The sequence below is a fragment of the Lissotriton vulgaris genome, chromosome 7 (assembly GCF_964263255.1).
Source record: "Lissotriton vulgaris chromosome 7, aLisVul1.2, whole genome shotgun sequence".
In the NCBI taxonomy this organism is placed as follows: Eukaryota; Metazoa; Chordata; class Amphibia; order Caudata; family Salamandridae; genus Lissotriton; species Lissotriton vulgaris.
The window spans coordinates 1334511936-1334537454 of record NC_141695.1 but is presented as its reverse complement, the minus strand read 5'-3'; the positions used below and the strand labels follow the sequence as shown (position 1 = coordinate 1334537454).

The 25519-nt window shown below is 49.9% G+C and overlaps 1 protein-coding gene across 1 annotated transcript in view; it reads right to left on the bottom strand.

The window, feature by feature from the left end:
• Nucleotides 1–25519, bottom strand: part of LOC147703641 (zinc-binding protein A33-like) — a 245389-nt gene that overhangs the window by 189326 nt on the left and 30544 nt on the right. Inside the window, exon 2 of the mRNA XM_086931978.1 lies at nucleotides 17655–17750. Coding sequence (XP_086788104.1) covers nucleotides 17655–17750 — 96 coding nt within the window. The remainder of the gene's footprint in view (nucleotides 1–17654; nucleotides 17751–25519) is intronic.

Here is a 25519-nt window from a genome sequence, read left to right as displayed (position 1 = left end):
TGCAAGGGGGATGGTGATGAAGTAAAAATGTGCCCCCCCCAGGAAACATTTCTGTGGACGCCCATGGCAACGCACACTACTTTGTGAGAGAGAGTGGAGTGAGAGAGTGGAGTGAGAGAGAATGGATCGAGAGAGTGAGTGGAGCAAGAGAGAGAGTGAAGCAAGAGAGAGAGTGGAGCAAGAGAGAGTGGAGAGAGAGAGTGGAGAGAGAGAGTGGAAAGAGAGTGGAGAGAGACAGAGGAGAGAGAGAGAGTAGAGAGAGAGGGTGGGGAGAGAGTGGCGAGCGAGAGTGGAGAGTGAGAGTGGAGAGAGAGAGTGGAGAGAGAGAGAGAGTAGAGAAAGTAGAGAGTGAGTAGAGGGAGTAGAGATAGAGTAGAGAGAGTAGAGAGAGAGAGTGGAGAGAGACAGTGGAGAGAGACAGCTGAGAGAGAGACAGTGGAGAGAGAGAGGAGAGAGAGTGGAGAGAGAGAGTAGAGAGAGAGAGAGTGGAGAGAGAGTGGAGAGAGAGAGGAGAGAGTGTAGAGAGAGACAGCGAAGAGAGAGAGAGAGTGGAGAGAGAGTGGAGAGAGAGAGAGTAGAGAGAGAGAGTGGAGAGAGAGAAAGTGGAGAGAGAGAGTGGAGAGAGAGTGGAGAGAGAGAGACACAGGAGAGAGTGGAGATAGAGTGGAGAGAGAGAGTGTGAAGAGAGAGAGTGGAGAGAGAGAGAGTGGAGAGGGTGGAGAGAGAGTGGAGAGAGAGAGAGTGGAGAGAGAGTGGACAGAGAGAGAGTGGGGAGAGAGAGTTGAGAGAGACAGTGGAGAGAGAGAGAGAGTAGAGAGAGTAGAGAGAGAGGGTGAGAGAGAGAGTGGAGAGAGAGAGTGGAGAGCGAGAGTGTAGAGAGAGTGGAGAGAGAGAGAGAGTGGAGAGAGAGAGTGGAGAGAGTAGAGAGAGTAGAGAGAGAGTAGAGGGAGTAGAGATAGAGTAGAGAGAGTAGCGAGAGAGAGTGGAGAGAGACAGTGTAGAGAGACAGCTGAGAAAGAGACAGTGGATAGAGAGACAGTGGAGAGAGAGTGGAGAGAGAGTGGACAGAGAGAGTGGGGAGAGAGAGTTGAGAGAGACAGTGGAGAGAGAGAGAGTAGAGAGAGAGGGTGAGAGAGAGAGTGGAGAGAGAGAGTGGAGAGCAAGAGTGGAGAGAGAGAGAGTGGAGAGAGAGAGAGAGTGGAGAGAGAGAGTAGAGAGAGTAGAGAGAGAGTAGAGGGAGTAGAGATAGAGTAGAGAGAGTAGCGAGAGAGAGTGGAGAGAGACAGCTGAGAAAGAGACAGTGGATAGAGAGACAGTGGAGAGAGAGTGGAGAGAGTGGAGAGAGAGAGAGTGGAGAGAGAGATGAGAGAGAGTAGAGAGACAGTGAAGAGAGAGTGGAGAGAGGGTAGAGACTGACTGACTCAGAGTCTGAATACTGACTGACGGAGAGACTGACTGGCTGAGAAATTGACAGAGAGAGACCGAATGACAGACTGACAGAGAGAGAGAGAGACTGACAGACTGGCTGACTGGCAGACTGACTGATTGAGAGAGACTGAATGACTGAGAGAGAGAGACTGACTCATTGAGAGAGAAAGAGAGAGAGAGAGAGAGAGAGACTGTGATGGGGGTCACAGAGTGTATGAAGCTATGCAATGCCTCTTAAGATTGCTATTGTGTACTAATAAAAATGTATTATCAAAATGTGCTCTATGTAGTTAAATCTGCTTTTGAAATGCTGCATTGTCAAGGAGCAGTGGATGCACTTTTGTCAAAACTGGACGATGAGTGAGCCCGATGTTGTATATCATGACAGGAGTCTGCATCAGGAAACCCACCTAAAATTGGGCCAACTTCCAGTACTGATGGCAGGGACCCTGTAATGAATGGACCACCACCTATGATAGCCTGCTGGCAGACTAAGCCCAACCTTTAACTCTACCATCCAGTGTTACCTATAACGGCTGTATTGGTGACAGTGGCGTAACAATAGCCCGCATCCCCTGCAGTATGACTGGTCGCTGGCCTGGGAGCTCTAGACTGGCACAGAGGATGGGAGGGGGCCCCCTCCATGTAGTTTGCAGGGGGGCCCCTCAAGAGTACCGGCCCATTTAAAGCACTGGACTTGCTCTCCCTCCCACCCTCGGCCTCCACCCTCCCTAGTTCTGCCCTCCTCGCCCTACCCTCTCCCCACGCCGTTAACTGTCTTCTAATGTTCCCACTTCACCCTTCTCTGCTGGCCCATTCACTCCTCCCCCTTCCTGTCACATCTCTCCCCCTCATCTCTTCATCTCATATTCTCTCATCCTTCTTCATACGTTTATTTCCCCTTCCACTGTCGCCTCTCTTATACCCCGACGCTCCTTCGCTCTAGCACTTCTCTCTCCGACTGAAATCCACCGTCTCTCTTCCCCTGCTCCCTCTACCACCCCCAAACACCCCCTTCCATATCTCTGTTTCTATCCGATGGCACCGCCTCTCCCCCCCCCCCCCCCCCCCCCCCCCGCCGCCCCCTCCCTCCCTCGAGGCCACAGCAACGCATGCCTTGGCCCCCACTCCGCTCCTCACTCCCTCTGCCAGCCCCGCCTCCCTCCTCGGCCTCCTTCCTCACACTCCCCTGCTCCCTCCTCTCCCTCCTTCCTCTCACCTCACTGTACCCTTTCTCCCTCCATCCCCTCCTCTCTGCCCACACTCCTCTCGGTTCTACTTCCTACGCTCGCGGGGCGCCGAGGCTCCCCCCCTCCCCCTTTCCCTTCTGTGTTCTCTCTGCCCCCACTCACTCCTCGGTGTCATTGCCTCCCCAAGGCCCCCGTGCTCTCTCTTCTAGTGTTCCCTCACGCTTCCCCCGCCTCTCCCACGCGTCATGCTGCTCCCCTCCCCTGTTTCTGTAGTGCTGCTGCGTGTCACTGCCTTTCCACTGGCCTGCTCCGAGTCTTTTACACTCTCCTCACAATTCCCCGTCAGCCCCCATCCCCTCTTCCTGCTCTCGCACCCCCCCCTCCCCCCCCCCCCCTCCACCCTCTGCTGTGTGGAGTGCGTTTCTATCCATTTTTGCAGCTACCTCTTGCAGGCCTCCGTTCCCCTCCAGCCTCCCCTGCCAGTTTCCCTCTTCAGCCACCGGTTCCTTCCCTCCACGGTCCCTCGGGCAACAATCTCTAGGGTGACTCCTCCCCGCCACGACCCCCCTACCATCGGCCGCAGCATCCTCATGGTCCGACCTCAAGCCCTGTCCCTCCCTGCCCCACAATCCCTCTCTCGGCGGCCTCTGGCCTTCTTCATCGCTCTGGAAAGGGCGCTCCCATGTGGTAGCTTGGCCTCTCTGCGAAGGCCTCTTTTCCTTAAAGGCTGCTCCAGGCGGGCATCTTGTGATCTGCCCTCCACAAACTGTGCAGGGGAGTGGGGCTGTCGAGATGGGGCCCTGGGCTTCCCACCGCACAGAAGCTTCATTTACACCTCGGGTTGTCACCTCTCCGGGGCATCACCCCAGAAGGATGGGGTCTAATCCCCCATGTAACCCACCTTTGTCCTCTTCCTTCTTCCCCCAGGATCAGTGGTCGCACTTACGCAGCCACTCAGAGCCTCTTCTGCACTTATACCTTGGAAGGAGTGGGGCAGTAATTATCCTACAAAGATCACTTTCTAGGACCTGAAACATCTTCATTTGATGCATCTCAATGCTCTTTCATGAGGGTTTGAGCACAATATGGGGGAGGTAATAATTGAACATGTGAGTTTTGATGTGGTTTGTCAAGATATGTTACCGGGTGTATGCATTGGAAACATCAATTGTTACTACTTGTACCTCGCTACTCTTGTGAAGTAAATCCACGCTGTGTCCTACCTTGGAATCCCACCGACCTGTTACTCTTTTGTTTTAAGTCTGCTGTTGAATGATGGGAGCCCATAACACTGTCCTTCTCTTCCCTCTTGCTGCCATCTCAACAGGGCCTTAACTACTCTTCTTCAGGGCACTGCCCTTCTCCAGGTCACTATTATCCCTCAGAACTTTCTACCTATCCTGGAAAATCGGACACAGCCCAGGAGGTCATCTATTAGCATAAAACAATCTCTCCATCTCCTGCTATGCTGACACCTGTCGCCGAGGTGGGTGAGCAGCGGCAGCCTCTGAGCCCTCAATCACACCTGCATTTCCCTAATGGTTGGTGAAGAACAAACAACACCTCCAAGCGTGTCCTACTAGAATGGCTAAAAGTAAAGCCAATTTTGTATGGCACTCAAACATAGGGACTGTCGCCAGGCCGAAGAGTGATGGTGAAAAGTTGGCTGTAGTTAGACAAGTCTTGAGTTTATACTCCGAAGAAGAAAGGCCAACATCTAGGCCAGTGGTACACCACATAGGAGTCCAGAGGCAAGAGAGCACAGGGCTTTCAATGGACGACCTCCTATGCAGGGCCGGCTTTAAGGCGGTGCGACTGGTGCGGCTGCACTGGTGCTGACCTTGGGAGAGGGCTCTGACCTCAGTGAGGTCCCTGTGTTTAGCAATAGTTTAGGATTTAACCCCTTCACTGCGGCGGCAATTCCTCCACAGTGCTAGGGGGGAGGGGGGCCGCGCAATGCTCCCATGCTCATGACGGAACCGCTCCGTCACGAGCCTCGGGCGCGCTGTGCTTGTAACGGAGCGGTTCCGTCACGGCCCCGCCCGCTCAATGGAACGCTCAGTGCAGGCGCAAAATCCGCACCGCGCAGGCGTGTCGAGCGGGCCGTGGCGGAACCGCTCCGTCACCAGCACAGCGTGACCGAGGCTGGTGACGGAGCGGTTCCGTCACCAGCATGGGAGGGGTTAAATACACCTGCGGCAGAGTTCCTTGTGCATCCAGCTTTCAGATAGCAATACAAATTTCATGGCAGAAATGAGCTGTATTATTTTATATATAGCACATTCCTGCCCTTACCCTATCACGCAGCGCAGCAAGGTGACCTGCTGCGCTGCGTGCTTTTGACATAAATATACCCCTGGAGATGAGAGGGCACTTTTGCCCAATGGTAGTGGAGGGAATCTGAAGAGGAGGTCATTGGGGGGTGGGGCATCAAAAATTATTGTCGCACTGGGTGTAGGAAAGTAGGATCTGCTCCTTGTTGTTACCCCCACTTTTTGCTTGATGTCTCACTGTTTTTGACTAGTCTGGCTGGGCCGGCTGATCAGGACCCCAGCCTATCTGCTTTCTCCCTTAAATTGACATATATGTACTTTGGTACACTCCAGATTGGATTTTGGGGTACGCCTATCAGTCCCTAGTATATGGTACACCATGTACACAGGGCATAGGTCCCCCAGAGGCCTCCCATGGGCTGAAGCATGTATTATGCAACCCATGAGAGGCCATGCAAATTGGAACTCTAGGTCTGCTACTGCAGCCTGTGTAAGGTGGTGCTTGCACCACTTACTTTAGATATAGGTTCACTATATCTAATGGTCACTACACTTAAAACGTATAAGTCACCCCTATAGCAGGCCTTATCAATCCTGAAGGCAGGTTGCTGGTTTTTTTTATGTGAGAGGATGCCCCTGCATGAGCAGAACCCCTCTGCAGCCTTCGGAGACCCTTCTCCCGGGTTGTCTGTGACTTAGCTAGACATATAGGTAGAGGTGCATTATAACCTTGCGGTAAATGCTATCTCGAAAACGGCTGCATAGAAACATATTGTGTTTGGTATCAAACACCTTGGAATCATACCTCCACACCAGTAACTGGAGTGGAGGTATGATTCCACCCTTCTGAAGCGAGCTTCGTGGGATCACTGGTCTACCCGGTGCCAGTCACCTTGACCCAGACAGAACAAAATGGATGCTGCCAGCCAGAGACACATTTCAGCCCTCCTGCTGCTGAGCCACGCTTGAGCAGAGGAAGGCAGCACAATAGGCATCCTGTCACAGGAGGTGTGACCACCTCCCAGACAGGGTTTAGTGTATTGGGGCTGGGTGGGTGCACTCTGAGAGTGCCTGAAAGTCTGCTCTGGGGGAACATTTGGTGTCCCTGCGCATAGTCCAGCTCAAACCAGTTCTGGGAGACATTGGCTCCTGCTCTGGCGGGGAACTGGACAAAGGACATGGGTGTAGCTACCCCTCTGTCCTGCCCCTCCCCTAGGAGGGTACTCATAATCTGTCCAACACTCTCCTGTGGGTATAAAATGGGTTACCTGGCTACAGGAATCAGATTTTACGTGGACAAAATTCTACAAGAAGAAACCACTGACCTTCGACCATCTAGACACCTTGACCTTCGCTGGACGTCAACTGGTCTTGACTTCATCCCCCTTTCCGTCCAAAGCTGAGTTGGTGCCGTGACTCAATGCAGGACCTGTGGAGCACTTAAGACAACTGAAGAATCTCCCTTGGAGTGAAGAGGTCACTCCCCTGCTTCACAGGCACCTAAAGCACAACTGATCAGTAGCTGCTCCTGAGCTCCTGCGGACTCCGAAGATTTCAGCAACATAGGAGGTCCCTGAGGTTGATTACCCCTTTCACGAGTTTGAGGCCAGTATCCCACGTGGGAGCTGGGTAACCCGAACCCCTGTGCACCGCATCCATTTGCAAGTGCATATGCTTGTTGGGGATTCCTAAGCTTGTGCATTGGACTCTTTGTAGTCCTGACCCTGAACAGAATTTGCACCAAAGAACTCCGGCCTCCTTGCACTGAGTGCTCCGTGGGCTGGTGCTTTGCAATCTTGCTCGAGGCCCCCTCGCAACTCCTGGTCCTTATGCCTGTGGGTCCTCCTGAGGGTCATCTTGATTGTTCTTGTGCTTTCCAGGTTGCTCCCAACATGCCCTGACTCCCCATTGCTTGATCAGTCCCCTGGACCTTGCTGGTCCACATTGTAACGTGTTTGTCCTTCCTGCGTGGTTTGATGTAGCCAGGGCTTGTTGATGCTCGCACCTGACACTGACCCCTCAGCACTCAACATCCTTCATGGGACAGCTCATCTCCCGTTCCTGGTTGTCCTCGACGCCTCCGGGACCTCGTAGGTGCAGAGCCAAGCATCCCCTCTTCACACCTGAAGCACCCGACATCGATGGGCATTCGTCTACCGAGCCCCTGGTCACTCTGAAGTGACCCAGACTCTGTCCTCTCTGCTTTCAGGTTCCTCTCATCCAGAATCCAGGCTTGGATTCCACCGGACCCTTTTCACCTTCACGGCAGCAGTACTTCTTCACTTCCTTCTATAAAGAACAACAAGAGTTTCCGACACCACTTCAGACCTATGGATCCGGCTTCCCTGGGATAGGTAACTCCAGTACTACAGTATCCATGGGTGGGGTGGCTCTTTAAGCTCTTAAGTTCCGAAGGGTTTGCTCAAAGTCCTCCTAGAAGGGCCCTTAACTTTAACTTTGAAACTGCGACTTTCCCAAAGAGTTGTAAGGAGCTCGAGGCTGTGTTCTCACACGGCAAGCGTCTCCCGTGCATCCCCTGTGTCACTGCCTTGGATGGTTCCTTAGGGTCCCAGCGATTCTACGTGCACTAGGCACTGTGTCTAGTCAAGTCGTGATTGTTATACCACTCTTTTAGTATATGGTTCGGTCTCCCCCTGGAGCCCGCTGTGTATTGTGCTACTCACATCTGTTCTATTGATCCAGTATTGTGTGCTTTGTGTTCTATCCTCACGTAGAGGCTAGTAGAGAGTGGTATAATTATAAATACATATTTTTATATAACTACTTTGTTTCATTTAGTCATTCAGGGAGTGATATTCTGGTAAAACAAACTGCTTTACATTCCTTCAAGATTAAGCATGAAGGCTTCTCTCCATTGCTACCACTAGGATAGCTTTCATCAAGGTTATCTTTGACCTCATACATCATAGGGGTCGTGTGGATTGGTACAGGGTGCCCACTTTAACTAGTGGACAGCATATACCGAGCCACCTTCTCACACTGGGCAGCACCAATGCTAAAGCTAAATGATTGTTGCAGGGCGGTGGAGAGAGAGAGGGAAGATTTTGGTTACACAACTTTAACATGTGGTTCAAACTTAAGGGCGTATTTTGCTGTGGAGTAATTAGCATCTGACCCCCCCTGGAGGAATTTATCTTGAATGGTAAAATAAAAAATATTCTGGACTCACCATGGTCCACTGAATGTACTCTTTAGCATCAGAGATCGGATCTTTCTTCCCAACTCCTGTTCCCACATAGACTAGCATTTGAAACTGCAGCTGGGCAAAGCACCCTTTAGAAGTGCCCAGGCAGGCACAAGGTCGGTAGTCCAGCTGAGAAATCACAGGGGACCCACAAGAGCTGAGCACAAAGTCACTGAAGTAATATCTAAAATTCTCTGGAGACAAGAAAAAGGCAAAACTATGTTTTTTGACTACATGATTAACATTGGTTTTCATGGACAGAGTATTGCCCAGAAGAACACCAAGTTTTAAGTCTGGCTACATACTGATTATTTTAACTGGTTGACAAGACCTCATGTCAAGCACACAACAAATAGACAGGGGTTTAGATTGGCATGTGACATACTTGCAGGATAAAATAGTTACAGTGCAAAACATTAATGCCTCCTCACTGCCTCCTCTAACTCCACCAAGTGCAAAAATCGCAAATGTCAACACATTCAAAGAATTCTTCTCGGTTCAGAAGTTGGATATGAGCAAAATAATCAATGCCTTAAAGCGAACAGTACAGTCCAAGAAATCTGCAATGCCATGATCGTTAAACTGTGACAACCAGATTTCACTGGGATCATTACCATACTTGTCAATACTTCCCTTTACTCAGATGAAGTCATGCAGCTTTTGAAATACTCCAGGTTCTGCCCCTACTGAATAAGAGTTATTCGAGATAACCTTCTCATAATCGGTCTGGGGAAGTCTGTGCTCAGTTCAACACAGTATAACCTTGGACCAACTTTTATCCCGCTGTGGTGTTGATGAAACTGCCCTTAATAGTTTTTCTTGATTCCTAATCATCAGGATTTTAGTCTAAAAGTGTGCCAGGAGCACCTTTCAACAGTATCATCGCCCTGCTGGCGTGCTATACGTATGGAAGGGACCAGCTACCCAGGCAACTGGCGGCTGTCACCAGTAACAATTTCCCTCTTGCCTTGATACCAGATCCAGGAAGTATTTCAATCATTATTTTAGAAACTAGCATTTTTATTGTGAGCGCAGGTCTGTTTTTTTTTTAATGTACCATAGACAAGGAATGGCTCTTGTCAATGTTTAGTCAAGAATTTTAGTCATTTTAGGGCTGAACATTACTATTGTTCCTACTGGACCTTGGCTGCTCTGGAAATCCCTTTTTAGGTCGACTCTAGGCAGCGCATGAGCTGCTCTGTGAGGCATGCTGTAATCTAGATTGTAGCTTGAAGCACCTTCCATTTTTTCCATTTGTTCCTGTTTGTGCCCTTCATAAATGCATGCTTTTGATTGGTCAGCGTTCTTAATTTGTCCCGCCTTTTTGTGTTTCAAACCCTCCCAGCAGACTGCCCCTGTTACACATGATTTTATGCTTTTTTTCCTATAGGTTCCATTGTGCGCACTATTTTTTTTCTTGTTTGCCTCAGTTTATGTATCAGCACAGCACCTTCTTCACGGTTGCTGTGCTTCATATTTCGGTTGCCATTTGCATCGCAGGTTTAATAATTGTTTTACTTTGGAGGCTGTACGCCTTTTAATGAGGTGCCCACTTTAATTTACACCACTGCGTCTTGGTTCCTGCTCGTGGCAACCTGTTCATCCTCTCTGGTCTCTCCCTTCACCTACCCCCACCACCCCTCCGAGATCGCTGCTTGTATTTTAAGTGATTTGCCCAAAATCACAGGATGTTGAGCCGATGTCCAAGATTCGAAATCCTGAGTGGGCAGCTCTGACTACACACCCTTCACACCATGTTTGATCCCATTTCATTGCAGTTTTTTAAATGTTGCCAGATGGAGTCATTTATATGTTCAAATGCTGTTCAAGTCACATTGAGTGCAGCTCTTCCCACCCCCTCCCCGCTTCCATTTTCCCCTTCGGATCTTGTTTCTTGCCAGCCCTGTCCCGTCTCTCCTTACCCCTTCATCCCACACCCACCACCCCTCCGAGATTGCTGTTTGTATTTTAAGTGATTTGCCCAAAATCACAGGACACTGCTTTCATTTTCACCATTGCGTCTTGTTTCTTACTTGTGGCAGCCAGCTTGCTATGCGCTGTGTCCCCTATCCCTTCACCCACCCCCACCACCCTTCCAAGATCACTGATTGTAATTTACGCTACTGGCCCAAAATCACAGGATGTTGAGCCAACGCCGAGACTAGAACGCCCGAGTCAGCAGCTCTGACCAGACGCCCTTCACTGCATGTTTGATGCTGTTTCATTGCTGTTTTTTAAATGTTGCCAGATGGAATCATTTATAAGCTCAATTGCTGTTCCAGTCACATTGTGTGCCGTCTCTCTCCACCCCCTCACCGCTTTCATTTTCATCATTGCGTCTTGTTTCTTGTTCACCCTGTGTCGTCTCTCCCTACCCCTCACCCACCACCCCTCTGAGATCGCTACTTGTATTTAAAGTGATTTCCCCAAAATAATAGGACACCGCTTTCATTTTCACCATTGCGTCTTGTTTCCTGCTCATAGCAGCCTGCTCACCCGGTGCAGTCTCTCACTACCCCTTCACCCCGCCCCACCACCCCTCTGAGGTCACTGCTTGTATCATCCTGAGTCTTCTGGCAAAGTGGCGCAATATAATGGGACTTAAAAAAATAAAATAGCAAAGATATGTTCTGAGACCTGCCTTAAGTGGCCCAACGAGTTACCATTGGTGCTTTCATCAATCTGAGCCATATCAAGACAGGAAGCCGAACTTAGGGCCTGATCTATTATCCCATTCACAAAAATTGGTTGCAAATTGCACACTGAAATTTTGCGATTGGAATAATATTTTGCAAGTCGACTTATGTACTAATCCGTCGGTTCACAAAATACTGATGCGCAAGGGTCGCAGAATGACCTATCTAATTAATATTCATTAGTCAGATCGCAATCTGTGACCGCCCTGTGATTGGCTGCAATTACAGGGATGGTGGCCTGAAAGAACAGCAGGCAACCATCCATATGATATTCCCTCTGAAAGTTTATTAGGGCTCGCCTGCTGATGCGCTTCTGCGCATCGCTGGCGAAGCTCTATTACAGCTTATCCAGTTTTGAACCACCACTGGCGATTCCACTGGCGATTTCTTCAAGTGCATGTGCTTTTTAGGTCATTGCGCAAGCGCAAGCCCTAAAAAGCGCGTGCACAATGCCACCAGCCGCCTGCCTGCCTGCCTCGCATTACCAGATCAAAGGCAGCCCAGCCCCCCTCCCACAAGCTTCTCAGCGTGTGCTCTGCCTCAGGCCTGCATTTCTCCTCCCCTCGGGCAAACAGATAGCCGCAATAACACCCTCCCTGCTCAGCTTTTTTCTCAATTTCTCCCCGTCTACACTTCCCATTAGGAGCCCTTCCTCCCCCCAGATAATCTATCTCCATAAGAGATAAGCAGCTCTTCCACTATCTCAAACCCGTATTAGTGCTCCTCACTATGCATGTTTTTACTTAGAAAATCAGCACAATGCAGCAGTGTGACATCAAGCCAGGTTCATCGACATCACTGCAAAAGTAAAGTTTTTATTCCCCATTTCCTCTTCAAGAAAGTGACTGCGCATCAGCCTCTACGGATCAGAAAGCGGAGCCCCTCCACTGACCGGGCTGCGAGTCAAATGGCCATGTTTCACAAATTATGGTTTTCGTGGTCTTATTCTGGAGTAGCCCTGTTGGCAAGAGAGGAAAGAGCAAGGCTCTGACAGTCAGTCCTCCTCTGCTTCATAGTATGCCGCGCCACTATAGTAAGTTGAACAAGGGATATTATTTGACAGAAAGAGGCAACCTGCATCTATTCACGGAAATACATTGAGCAGTCTACATTTTTATTTTTTAAAGCTACATACAATGCACCATAACTATTCTAGGTCTACAAATGGAAATACATAACAAGCAATATTTTTATTTATTTTTTAAGAGGTGCATACTTAAAAAAATGATTACAAAAATTAAACATCAACTAGTAATTAAAAAACCTAGCAATTAAGATATGCCACGTCAAATAATAACTTTTGTCGCCAATTAATTATCAGTGTCTGGAATGGATATGGTCACACCCTCACTCACCCTCAACCCCTCACCCTCACTCACCCTCAACCCCTCACCCACACCCTCACTCACCCTCAACACCTCACCCTCAACCCCTCCCTCACGCTCACCCACCCTCACCCTCACTCACCCTCAACACCTCACCCTCACTCACCCTCAACCCCTCACCCTCACTCACCCTCAACCCCTCACCCTCACTCACCCTCAACCCCTCACCCTCACTCACTCTCAACCCCTCACCCTCAACACCTCACTCACCCTCACGCTCACCCTCACGCTCACCCACCCTCACCCTCACTCACCCTCAACACCTCACCCTCACTCACCCTCAACCCCTCACCCTCACTCATCCTCAACCCCTCACCCTCAACCCCTCACTCACCCTCACTCATCCTCTATCACCCTCAACCCCTCACCCTCACTCACCCTCAACCTCTCACCCTCACTCACCCTCAACCCCTCACCCTCACTCACCCTCAACCCCTCAACCTCACTCACCCTCAGCCCCTCACCCTCAACCCCTCACCCTCACTCACCCTCACCCTCACCCTCACTCACCCTCAACCCCTCACCCTCACTCACCCTCACTCACCCTCACCCACCCTCAACACCTCACCCTCACCCTCAACACCTCACCCTCACCCTCAACACCTCACCCTCACTCACCCTCAACCCCTCACCCTCACTCACCCTCACTCACCCTCACTCACCCTCAACCCCTCACCCTCAACCCCTCACCCTCACTCAGCCTCACCCTCACTCACCCTCACTCACCCTCACTCACCCTCAACCCCTCACCCTCACTCACCCTCAACCCCTCACCCTCACTCACCCTCAACACCTCACCCTCACTCACCATCAAACTCAACATACATACATACATACATAACCTCACTCACCCTCACTCACCCTCAACCACTCACCCTCACTCACCCTCAACCCCTCACCCTCACTCACCCTCACTCACCCTCAACACCTCACCCTCACCCTCACTCACCCTCACTCACCCGCACTCACCCTCACCCTCACTCACCCTCACTCACCCTCACCCTCACTCACCCTCAACCACTCACCCTCACTCACCCTCACCCTCACTCACCCTCACCCTCACTCACCCTCACCCTCACTCACCCTCAACCCCTCACCCTCACTCACCCTCAACCCCTCACCCTCACTCACCCTCAACCCCTCACTCACCCTCACTCTCACTCATCCTCACTCACCCTCAACCCCTCACCCTCACTCACCCTCACCCACCCTCAACCCCTCACCCTAACTCACCCTCACCCTCACTCACCCTCAACCCCTCACCCTCACTCACCCTCACTCACCCTCAACCCCTCACCCTCACTCACCCTAAACCCCTCACCCTCACCCTCACTCACCCTCACTCACCCTCACTCACCCTCACCCTCACTCACCCTCACCCTCACTCACCCTCACTCACCCTCAACCTCACTCACCCTCACCCACCCTCAACCCCTCATCCTCACTCACCCTCACTCACCCTCAACCCCTCACCCTCACTCACCCTCACCCTCACTCAACCTCAACCCCTCACCCTCAATACCTCACCCTCACTCAACCTCAACCCCTCACCCTCAATACCTCACCCTCACCCAACCTCAGCCCCTCACCCTCAATACCTCACCCTCACTCACCCTCACCCTCACTCACCCTCAACCCCTCACCCTCACTCACCCTCAACCCCTCACCCACACCATCACTCACCCTCACTCACCCTCACTCACCCTCACTTGCCCTCACACGCCCTCACTCACACTCACCCTCACTCACCCTCACTCACCCTCACTCACCCTCACTCACCCTCAACCTCACTCACCCTCACCCACCCTCAACCCCTCACCCTCACTCACCCTCAACCCCTCACCCTCACCCTCACTCACCCTCACCCTCACTCACCCTCAACCCCTCACCCTCAATCCCTCACCCTCAATCCCTCACCCTCAGTCACCCTCACCCTCACCCTCACTCACCCTCAACCCCTCACCCTCACTCACCCTCAACCCCCTCACCCTCACTCACCCTCAACCCCTCACCCACACCATCACTCACCCTCACTCACCCTCACTCACCCTCACTCGCCCTCACTCACCCTCACTCACCCTCACTCACCCTCACCCTCACTCACCCTCAACACCTCACCCTCACTCACCCTCAATGCCTCACCCTCACTCACCCTCAACACCTCACCCTCAACCCCTCACTCACCCTCACTCTAACTCACCCTCACCCTCACTCACCCTCACCCACCCTCAACCCCTCACCCTAACTCACCCTCACCCTCACTCACCCTCAAGCCCTCACCCTCACTCACCCTCAACCCCTCACCCTCACTCACCCTCAACCCCTCATCCTCACCCTCACTCACCCTCACTCACACTCACCCTCACTCACCCTCACTCACCCTCACCCTCACTCACCCTCACCCTCACTCACCCTCAACCTCACTCACCCTCAACCTCACTCACCCTCACCCACCCTCAACCCCTCATCCTCACTCACCCTCACCCTCACTCACCCTCACTCACCCTCAACCCCTCACTCACCCTCAACCCCTCACTCACCCTCAACCCCTCATCCTCACCCTCACTCACCCTCACTCACCCTCAACCTCACTCACCCTCACCCACCCTCAACCCCTCATCCTCACTCACCCTCACCCTCACTCACCCTCAACCCCTCACTTGCCCTCACACGCCCTCACTCACCCTCACCCTCACTCACCCTCACCCTCACTCACCCTCACTCACCCTCACTCACCCTCAACCTCACTCACCCTCACCCACCCTCAACCCCTCATCCTCACTCACCCTCACCCTCACTCACCCTCAACCCCTCACCCTCACTCACCCTCAACCCCTCACCCTCACCCTCACTCACCCTCACCCTCACTCACCCTCAACCCCTCACCCTCAATCCCTCACCCTCAATCCCTCACCCTCAGTCACCCTCACCCTCACTCACCCTCAACCCCTCACCCTCACTCACCCTCAACCCCCTCACCCTCACTCACCCTCAACCCCTCACCCACACCATCACTCACCCTCACTCACCCTCACTCACCCTCACTCGCCCTCACTCACCCTCACTCACCCTCAACACCTCACCCTCACTCACCCTCAATGCCTCACCCTCACTCACCCTCAACACCTCACCCTCAACCCCTCACTCACCCTCACTCTAACTCACCCTCACTCACCCTCACCCACCCTCAACCCCTCACCCTAACTCACCCTCACCCTCACTCACCCTCAAGCCCTCACCCTCACTCACCCTCAACCCCTCACCCTCACTCACCCTCAACCCCTCATCCTCACCCTCACTCACCCTCACTCACCCTCACCCTCACCCTCACTCACCCTCACCCTCACTCACCCTCAACCTCACTCACCCTCAACCTCACTCACCCTCACCCACCCTCAACCCCTCATCCTCACTCACCCTCACCCTCACTCACCCTCACTCACCCTCAACCCCTCACTCACCCTCAACCCCTCACTCACCCTCAACCCCTCATCCTCACCCTCACTCACCCTCACTCACATTCACCCTCACCCTCACTCACCCTCACCCTCACCCTCACTCACCCTCACTCACATTCACCCTCACCCTCACTCACCCTCACTCACCCTCACCATCACTCACCCTCACCCTCACTCACCCTCACCCCCACCCTCACTCACCCTCACCCTCACTCACCCTCACTCACCCTCACCCACCCTCAACCCCTCATCCTCACTCACCCTCATCCTCACTCACCCTCAACCCCTCACCCTCAACACCTCACCCTCACTCACCCTCACCCTCACTCACCCTCAACCCCTCACCCTCAATCCCTCACCCTCACTCACCCTCACTCACCCTCAACCCCTCACCCTCACTCGCCCTCAACCCCTCACCCTCACCATCACTCACTCACCCTCACTCACCCTCACTCACCCTCACTCACCCTCACCCTCTCTCACCCTCAACACCTCACCCTCACTCACCCTCAACCCCTCACCCTCACTCACCCTCAACCCCTCACCCTCAACCCCTCACTCACCCTCACTCTCACTCACCCTCACTCACCCTCACTCTCACTCACCCTCACTCACCCTCAACCCCTCAGCCTCACCCTCACCCTCACCCTCACTCACCCTCAACACCTCACCCTCACTCACCCTCACTCACTCTCAACCCCTCACCCTCACTCACCCTCACCCTCACTCACCCTCAACACCTCACCCTCACTCACCCTCAACCCCTCACCCTCCCTCACCCTCAACCCCTCACCCTCCCTCACCCTCAACCCCTCACCCTCGACCCCTCCCCCTCAACCCCTCACCCTCACTCAGCCTCACTCACCCTCAACACCTCACCCTCACTCACCCTCAACACCTCACCCTCACTCACCCTCAACACCTCACCCTCAACCCCTCACCCTCACCCTCACTCACCCTCACAACACATATTGTGTTACAATAGGTGTCACATTTGCAAAAGATAAAACTATTGGCATTGTAAATAACAAAGCTATTAATTCGCTATTTTCAAAACAAGCACATAAATAAAAAATGTGTCCTTTACAATACCAATAGCTCAAACTTTCCTAATGCAAGACCTATTGCATTGCTGTGCTTCTCTCCCCTGCTGCACTCTCCTGCTCTCTAGAGATGTGGCCTAACGACAAGAGCTGCCATCTAAGTCACGTAAATACAAAATATGTTGCATTCCAAATGCTATAGGTGTCACATTCGCAAAAGTTATAACTATTGGCATTGTAAATGACAAAGCCATCAATTTAGCAATTTTAAAAACCAACAAATAAATAACATATGTCATTTACAATACCAATAACTCCAACTTTTCTAATGCGAGACCTATTGCATTTCCAATGCTTGTATTATTTGTAACTCTTTTCAAAGATTTCTTGCGCCTTTCTCATGAGAATGGTGTACACCTACTAAGATATTCGAGTTTCAGTTTTTGTCATGTGTGATCCATTGGTGCATTTATGCAAAAGCCTATAAAAACTTTATGTACAGAGGGGGGAGAAGTTTATCAGTAGATGTTCAATGCTTTGCTTGTCCCTTTGCATTGTGATATAGTCTTTGCTTAATAAATGCAACCAGAATTCAAGTAGGCATGCAAGCTGATTCTATTTCGACACAGAGGGTGGGTCCTTGCACACAAATATATCTCTTTGTCCCGCAGTCTTTTTCCTCACATGGATTCACAACAAGGTCATTACAACGACTGCGTTGTGATTCCGCATACCATTACTCCGCAAGTCGGAACAAAGACTTGCGGAGGAGGGGGCGCTGGATGTTGGAATAGTATAATTTACTAGTCCAACTCCAGTCTGTGCGGACACTAGAGAAGGTGTTGGATTTAAAAGTTAGGAATGCCGTCTGTATTCCAGGGTTTCCTACCTTGTGCCACGGATCCTCACCTTATGTCGGGTGGTGAAATTATACCAAATGTAGTGCTGTTGAATTAAAGGAGAAACCAGTACCTACCCTTTGCAGCGCTATCTTCTCCTCCTGCTCGCACTGCAGCTGCTGTAGCTCTTTCAGCCTGACCTCCAGTGGGTTAACTGCCGCCATGAGCTCATCCTGCAGGGGGAGCAAGAGAGAGGAAGGTTTGTTAAAGCAGGAATTCCTGAGGAAGGTTGTAATAGGCCATGTATTATTCACAGAGCAAACATTTACAAATTGTCCTGGTAGGGGCATTTGTTTTGGTGCTACATGATCAATCCTGCCTGCCCACCATTTCAGTGGTGAAGTTTCTAGGTGTTGACTATTACTTTGACTTGAGGACCCACTAATCTTCAGACGACAAGACTTCAGAGAATGTCTTGCCTCTCCAACTGCCTAGCACAACGTCGCCATTATTGGGTCACTGTCTTGCAATCTGCTCTCAAACTATATACACTGCCTTGTGGAAGTTAGGAAAAATGAAACCAATGGGTGATGACAGAACAGGGTCAGACTATTTTCTGCTGAGTCCATTGATACTATTTACCTGAAGGCCAGTTGCTCCACTAAAATAACATCCTCTTTTAGAGTGGGTGGGCTATCGCTTGTTGCTTAAGAGGTGCTTAAAAGCAGGGGTTGGGCTGGCAGTGTTCTGAAACTATGTGACTTAGATGTAATGGTGCTCCTGTTCCATTGGCACATACTACTCTCACACCTGTCCACAATGCCATCCCAGCGCCTTGAGACCCTCACGGGTGGGTAGCGCACTCTATAAACCACTGATTGCTTGATTGATTGATTGAGGTCAATGTGGCCAATTATGTCCGGTCCAGTGGATTCGCTTACCGCTCGGTGAGGCGATGTGTTGAGTGTTAATTAAGTAGGCCTCTGGGGACTTACCCCTAGATTCATCAAAGTCCCGTTTTGCGAGTCCTTAATAGCGATTATTAAGGAATCGCTATTAAGGACTTGCAAAATGGGATTCATGTAGGAATCGCTAAATAAATTGCGATTCCTACACATTCCTTATTTGCGATTAGCAAATTGCTAATCGCAAATAAGGATCCGATTTCAAGGGTGCTAGGGGTGTCCAAAGGACACCCTGTAGCACCCCTGAAATGAAAATTTAGACTTATGTTGCGCACACACATGTCCAAAGGACATGTGTGTGTGTAACATACAACTGAGAAAAATGCACAAAAGTGCATTTTTCTCAGTTTTCGCTATTTACCACAAAGTCAGACTTCGCGGTAAATAGCGGCAAAAAATAGCGAAATCGCAATTTATTAATGGTTCATGAATAGCATTTAAGGAATCTCAAATTGAGATTCCTTAAATGCGATCGCAATTTGAAAAATCGCAATTTTTAGCGATTTTTCAAATTGCGAGTTCATGACCCATTGATCAATTCCAAATGCCATTTATGCGGGCGCAAACGGCCGAATTCTGCGATTCGCACCGTTTGCGCCCGCAAAAATGCTTCATGAATCTAGCTGATGGTATCCAGTAGTTGCAATGTATACATGCACGTTAGCATTGGTGAACACCGCTCCTAACTTCCTTTTCTCTGGCTATGACTCCAGATGGTGATAGAGTGCTTTACCCTTGACGATTTTGGTGCAAACACAGGTTCAGACTGCTCTTAGTCTGGTGAATCTTTAGTTCCGACTGAGGCAGACATCACAAAAAATACAGTTTGATAACGTGAAGCACATTAGGCCTCGCAAAGATGACAGAGTATTAGATTTGCAAACCATAAAGGCTTATTGAAGGATTAGCAGAGTTACAAATTCAAATCATCAAATTATTTGTTATTCAATAGCAAAAACATTTTAGTCAATATATTTCAAAGCAATTTAAAATTGTAAATGCAAAGGCAAGCTGTTATAAATGTGCCACAAATAAAACTGAACAAAATAAATTTCCCATAAAGGGAACATTCTACAGTGCAAAGCTAGGGGAAAATCAGGAAACTTGAGAGAAGTCACTGTGAAGGTGTCAACATGAAAGCCTCTGGCAGGCAGTAGAAAACATTCGCTCACCAAGAAAGGGAATTCTCTCCAAGAGTCAGGTAAAACTTCTAACAAGATGGAAAGGGCGTCTTAACTAACTCATTCTTTTCTAACATTTCACTACACCTACACGTGATTACCAATAGGACCAATGAGTTTGAGGAACAGAAATATAAAACATATCCGTTCACAAGCATAAATACAATGCAAACTTTCTAAATGATATATTCGGTGGTTCGAACCATACTCAGCAGGTGCCTACAATAAGAATTGTGTAAAATAAATATTTACATACAGAACGCTTCGGCACGACTCATCCTGGACATCCCCCGTCACAGCCACATCTCTGCCCATCTGAAAGACCTACACTGGCTTCCCGTCAGCAAGAGGATCACGTTCAGACTCCTCACCCACGCACACAAGGCTCTCCACGACATGGGCCCCAAATACCTCAACAGCCGCCTCACATTCTACACACCCACTCGCCAGCTCCGATCCGCCAGCCTCGCCCTCGCCACCGTCCCACGAATTCGCAAAGCCACCGCCGGAGGAAGATCCTTCCCCTACCTGGCGGCCAAGACAAGGAACTCCCTCCCCACCCACCTTCAGCTGACCCAGGACCATCTCTCCTTCAGGAAGCAACTCAAGACCTGGCTGTTCGAGCAGTAGCGGCTCCCCCCCCCCCCCCCCCCCACTCCTCCCAGCGCCTTGAGTCCCTAGAGGGTGAGTAGCGCGCTATGCAAATTTGTTTGATTTGATTTGATTTACATAGGTAAGAGGAAACAAATGATACATTATTCAAATGTCATTTTTTTGGTACAGCTTTTCTACAAAAATGGAAAAAAGAAGATACATGACAAAAAGAAACATGGCAGTTTAACAACAGCCATCTTAAAATGTGCCCCCTGTTAACTACTGTCAGTTGAACATGGAAAATGCACAGTAAATACATTTGAGTGCTGCATGTTAATAATGATATGTGTGCAAAAATGTAATTATGAAAAAATCTCCATCAAATGCGAGGTGTAGTATACCCATTTATGTCTTTCCTTACCTTGAGCTTTCTATCATTTACATTTTCGTAGCCTAGCAGAGAACTTGGAGCCCATGACCCTGAAAAGAGATTTCTGGCTCGTGCGTGCATGTTGAGGGGCATGATTGTCATCCCCACCACTGCGAAAGAGCACTCTGTCCCAGGTACCCCTTAACCCCTCCCCTGCTGGTGACGGAACCACTCCGTCATCAGCCGCGGTCGCGCTGTGCTGATGACGGAGCGGTTCCGTCACGGCCCGCTCGGCACGCCTGCGCGGCGCGGATTCCACGCCTTCGCTGAGCGTTCTATTGAGCGGGCGGGGCCGTGACGGAACCGGTCCATCATAAGCACAGCGCAACCGACGCTGGTGACGGAGCGGTTCCGTCACCAGCATGCGCCCCCGCTCGGCCGCCCTCCCCCCTCAGCAGTGCGGCGGAATAGCCGCCGCAGTGAAGGGGTTAATGGATGAGCCATTCCATTGCCTTCTGTGAAGACAAGGAGGTTGTCTCTTGATGGCCGAGTTACTTTCCATGCTCCCTAGCTCATAGGATCCAGACCTGCTGCTTCAGAAGAACGCCCCTGGGAGAAGAATCCTAGATCTGTCCACTAGAACAGGCTCATCCAATAAGGAGCTCTCCAGCTCCCTTTGAGTAGCTCTCCTGTGTGCACCCTACTCTACTAAATTAAAAGCTTGGCTGATCTCATATATTTATACCAAATCGAAAAATGTTTATTCAAGATAAACATGGATGTATATTCAGAACTCTTAAGAAAGTGTTTGGAGAATAATTGTTGAATTTCCATGAAACATTTAACGCCAATTGATAAACCATGTGGCGTTGGGGAGACTTCTTACTAATATATTACTTTGGGGCCATGAGCATTTCAGCTGTAGCTGTTATGTACTACGTATGTAAAAGGATTCCAAAGTCACAAAGACTTTTTTAAGTTACTCCCTGCAACCCCGTCTGATGCACTGAGGTGATCCCTGCTGGTAATGTTGACTAATGTGGCGACTAATGTAAATTTGTCTGATGTGTTTGCAATTACAAGGCCAACAATATTAGTAGGTTGGCAAAATTGTCTTTGAACATAAGTAGCTCTGGTTACAGAACATGTTGGTGGCCCCTGCACTAGAATATCTACCAGAAGGTACTGCAGGCCAAAATATTGAGGCCTAAATAACGAGAACCTTGAGAAGCATGCACTGGCGGACATCAGGGGAGGAATCCATACATGGGAGGAAGGGTGTGGCGCAGCGGCCAGAGCGACTCACTCCGGCGCACAGGGCTCACGGTTCGATCCCCGGAGCTAGGTCAGCTCAGCATCATGTGACGCTGGGCAATAGCTCACTTAATCTGCCCGGCAGTCCCCAGCGCCTGGATACCCTTAGGGGTGAAAAGTTGCGATTCACAAATCTGGAGTTATTATTATAAACAATGTAGGGCGGTGACACTGGTTGGTAGTGTGGGAATCCAATTGATACCGGTTGAAACTACAAGAATCACTTGTGGCAGAGTGGGAAAGTTGCTGATGGGACGTGTAAGAAGATAGAATTGAATACATTGGGGGAACATCTGCCGGTGGGGTGTGTGAGAATCTAGCAGGGAGGAACTCACAGATGTGGGTATTGTGAGGAGCATGGCGGGAAATGTTGCAACCCACCCGTTTGTTTTTGATGTGAAGATGGCGCCACCATGCAGTGTGAGAACCCTGACCTGAGTGTGTTATGACAATGGGTTGTACTCATGGGCAGTGCTAGGGGATGGCCCACGGGCTATGTGAGAAGCTGACACTAGGAAAAGATAACTAGACTGCCCTGTGTGGGTAGCTGGCCCTGGTAGTCCGAGTGCCAGCGGGGTACCGCCATGTCTAGGCGCTGTCTAAAAGATGGAAGACTGAGGCGGCTGCATGTCACATCAGATGCCTGCAGCAAACTTTTGTCTCACTGAGCCCTTTTGGAAGCAAGAGGAGAGTGCAGTGACAGAAGATGTGATTATCGGAGGCCTTGTGTGGAGCTGGTACACTACAGATGAGTAGTGTGAAATACTGCCACTTGGGGGCACTGGTGATCAGTGTGCAAAGATGCTGCTGACAGAATGTGTGATAAACTGCCAATAGAAGGGGCGTGAAATAAACAGTTACTGAGTGAGAGTCTTATCTTAGTTGGCAGTGTGAGAGTTTTGCACAGGAAAGTAGTTTAGGGAGCAGCACTGGTGATCAGGGTGACCCCCCCCCCCCCTACCCACTAATAGGCTGTATCGGAGACTTGGGGTTACTTCAGCAGACTTTGTGAGTAGTGTGAGGCACAGACATGTGTGTGCAATGAGAGAGATGTGAGAGATAGGCAGCTGTGGACAGTGTGAAAAGGTAGACCTGTTTGACATATTGAAATATGGCATGTTTGAGAGTGAGAGTGAGAAGCTTTTAATGGTAAACAATGTGAGGGACTTTCAGTGGTGGGCAGCGTGAGTAGCTGGCACTGGAGTGTAAGTATGGAATCTTGCCCTGATGGCATTACCTGCTGGTATGACAGACTGGCATTCCATGGCACTGTGAATGTTTTTTACAGGTAAGCACTGTGAGAATGTTTCTCTGGTGGGCATTGAAAAAAATGATGCATTATGTGAAAAGTCAGCACTGATGTTCAATGAAGGTTAGTATATCAAGGAAAAAGGGGTAAAGAGTGTTAGGTGATCTCTAAATGAAAATTACCCTGCTATCATTACAATGTCACTTTTATCAAAATCCCGCAAGAGGCGCCTACAAAAAATCGAATATGCAATTCCACATTCTCAAAATTCATTCATTAGTTGCACTGTATCAATCTCATTAACAGCACATCAATATGTGTGTAATCATCCACATGAAATACATATTTGAATCACATTCATCATCATTCTTTAAGTATCATTACCAAACCAATGTTTCTCATCATTAAAATGTATTAGACTTTTAAATCAGATTTATCATTCTTCTTCGAGTACCATTGCATGTAATAATTTGAGAGAAACAATATTGTACATTAATCATGCAATGATCAAACAATAAACACAGTCAACCGTGTTTTGCGACACTCGTCACATTTCCAAGGCAACTCGTTGTAAAAACAGCACTATTTAATTATAAAATGGTCAGTCATATGATGTACATGTGTGTTCAAAGGTTTCCAGCCGACATATTATCAGCACTGTCCTTGGTAATCATTGAGGTCATACCTTCATATCCCATACACACTTTCCTTTCATTAGAAACGTAATACTCTGTATCCACAGATGATTAGTCATATATCTTAAAGAGAAGATACGCCTTCCTCCATGGAACAATCATCCCATTTGTTTCCATCAAAGTGTTCATAACATACGTTCTAAACCCACGGCCCGCGGGCCGCATGCGGCCCCCCTAGCCTTCGCCTGCTGCTTGACTGCCCTGGGCTGCTCTTTAGTCCAGAAAGCTCGAACATTAAAAAGTAAGTTGAATAAACGGGAAAGCGTTTATTTACAGGCTAACTGAAGTAAATGAAAAGACGCAAATAAGGTGCCCTACAAAACATAACTTCAGGAACACATTCATTTTTGTGTAAAAATATGACAAAGTCTCTTCAAAATTCGAAAAGTGTATTTCATTGACACGGAGAAGCGATACACATTAGTGCATCAGATTAGCAGAAAGGCGAAACCAAAGTGCGGTAGAGGGATAGCGATTAAGATACAGAATAACACAGTATTGCCAAATGTATGACTCTACTAGAGACTGGGGACTTCATTAAGAGGGCAGGAAGGAAAGAAATACTTAAAATAATTCCACGGCTCACAGACCACACCCTGTATGTGATTCGCTTTCCCCATGTCCACCATAACCCCCTACAAAGACCCACCCCCACTGTGCTGGCATTAACGCGCCCTCGGGCACGCCACAGACCATAGTCTGTGGCCCCTGGGGAAATGTTTGGGAGTACCCATGTTCTAAAACAACGGCAGTTGTGCAACACATATACCATTCCAATTACAGATACAGTATATATATCTGCAAACAGATGATAAGGTTGGTAGAATAACCTCCTGGACAACATGCAAACAACAGCAACCCTGTGCCCTGTGTGAAGCCAGCACAGATAAGCTTGGCAAGAAACTGGCACGCGTAGATAGTGCCAGGGACGGACTCTTGTGAATAGTGTGCGAAGATGGCACCGATGAAACAATGCTGGATTCTTGATTTTTTGGGAACTGCTAGAATCACAGACTTCTTGAGACAACACGCGGAGCTGGCACTGGTGCCAGCATCACATTTCAGAAAAGGGGGTGGTGATGGACAGAGTATCTGAATTAAGCAGAACACTCCTACCCAGTCCAAAGATCAGGGCTTGATCCATCACCGTTTTTTAGCTCACTGCACCATCCCAGCTCAGAACCTGGCTACATACAAATTAGTCTGTCCCTGGCCCAGTGCATCATGGGAACAGGGCAGACTAAACTACCAAGCCAATTCTTATACTGATAAGGAAACAAGCTGGAAGAGAGAAGATGCTGCACTTGGGAGCAGCAGAGCAGGTGCCACTGGGGGGCACTTGTAATGATTGGCGCAGGTGGATAGGGTGATCTTGCAGGGATAGGCAGTGTTAGGAGATGGCTCTGGCTGGCAGTGTAAGAAACTGGCACAGGAAAGCTAGATGAGAAGCTGGTCACAGTCGGCAGTGTGAGAAGCTGGCGTCTTTCAATAGTGACATGCCCTAATTTGTGAGCAGTGTGAGACCCATGGTAGATAGTTTGAGAAGCCCACAGTGGGCACAAAGTGAGAAGCTGGCCCTGCTTCGTAAAGCAATGTACTGGCACTGGTAGCCAACGTGGGCAGCAGGCACCGGT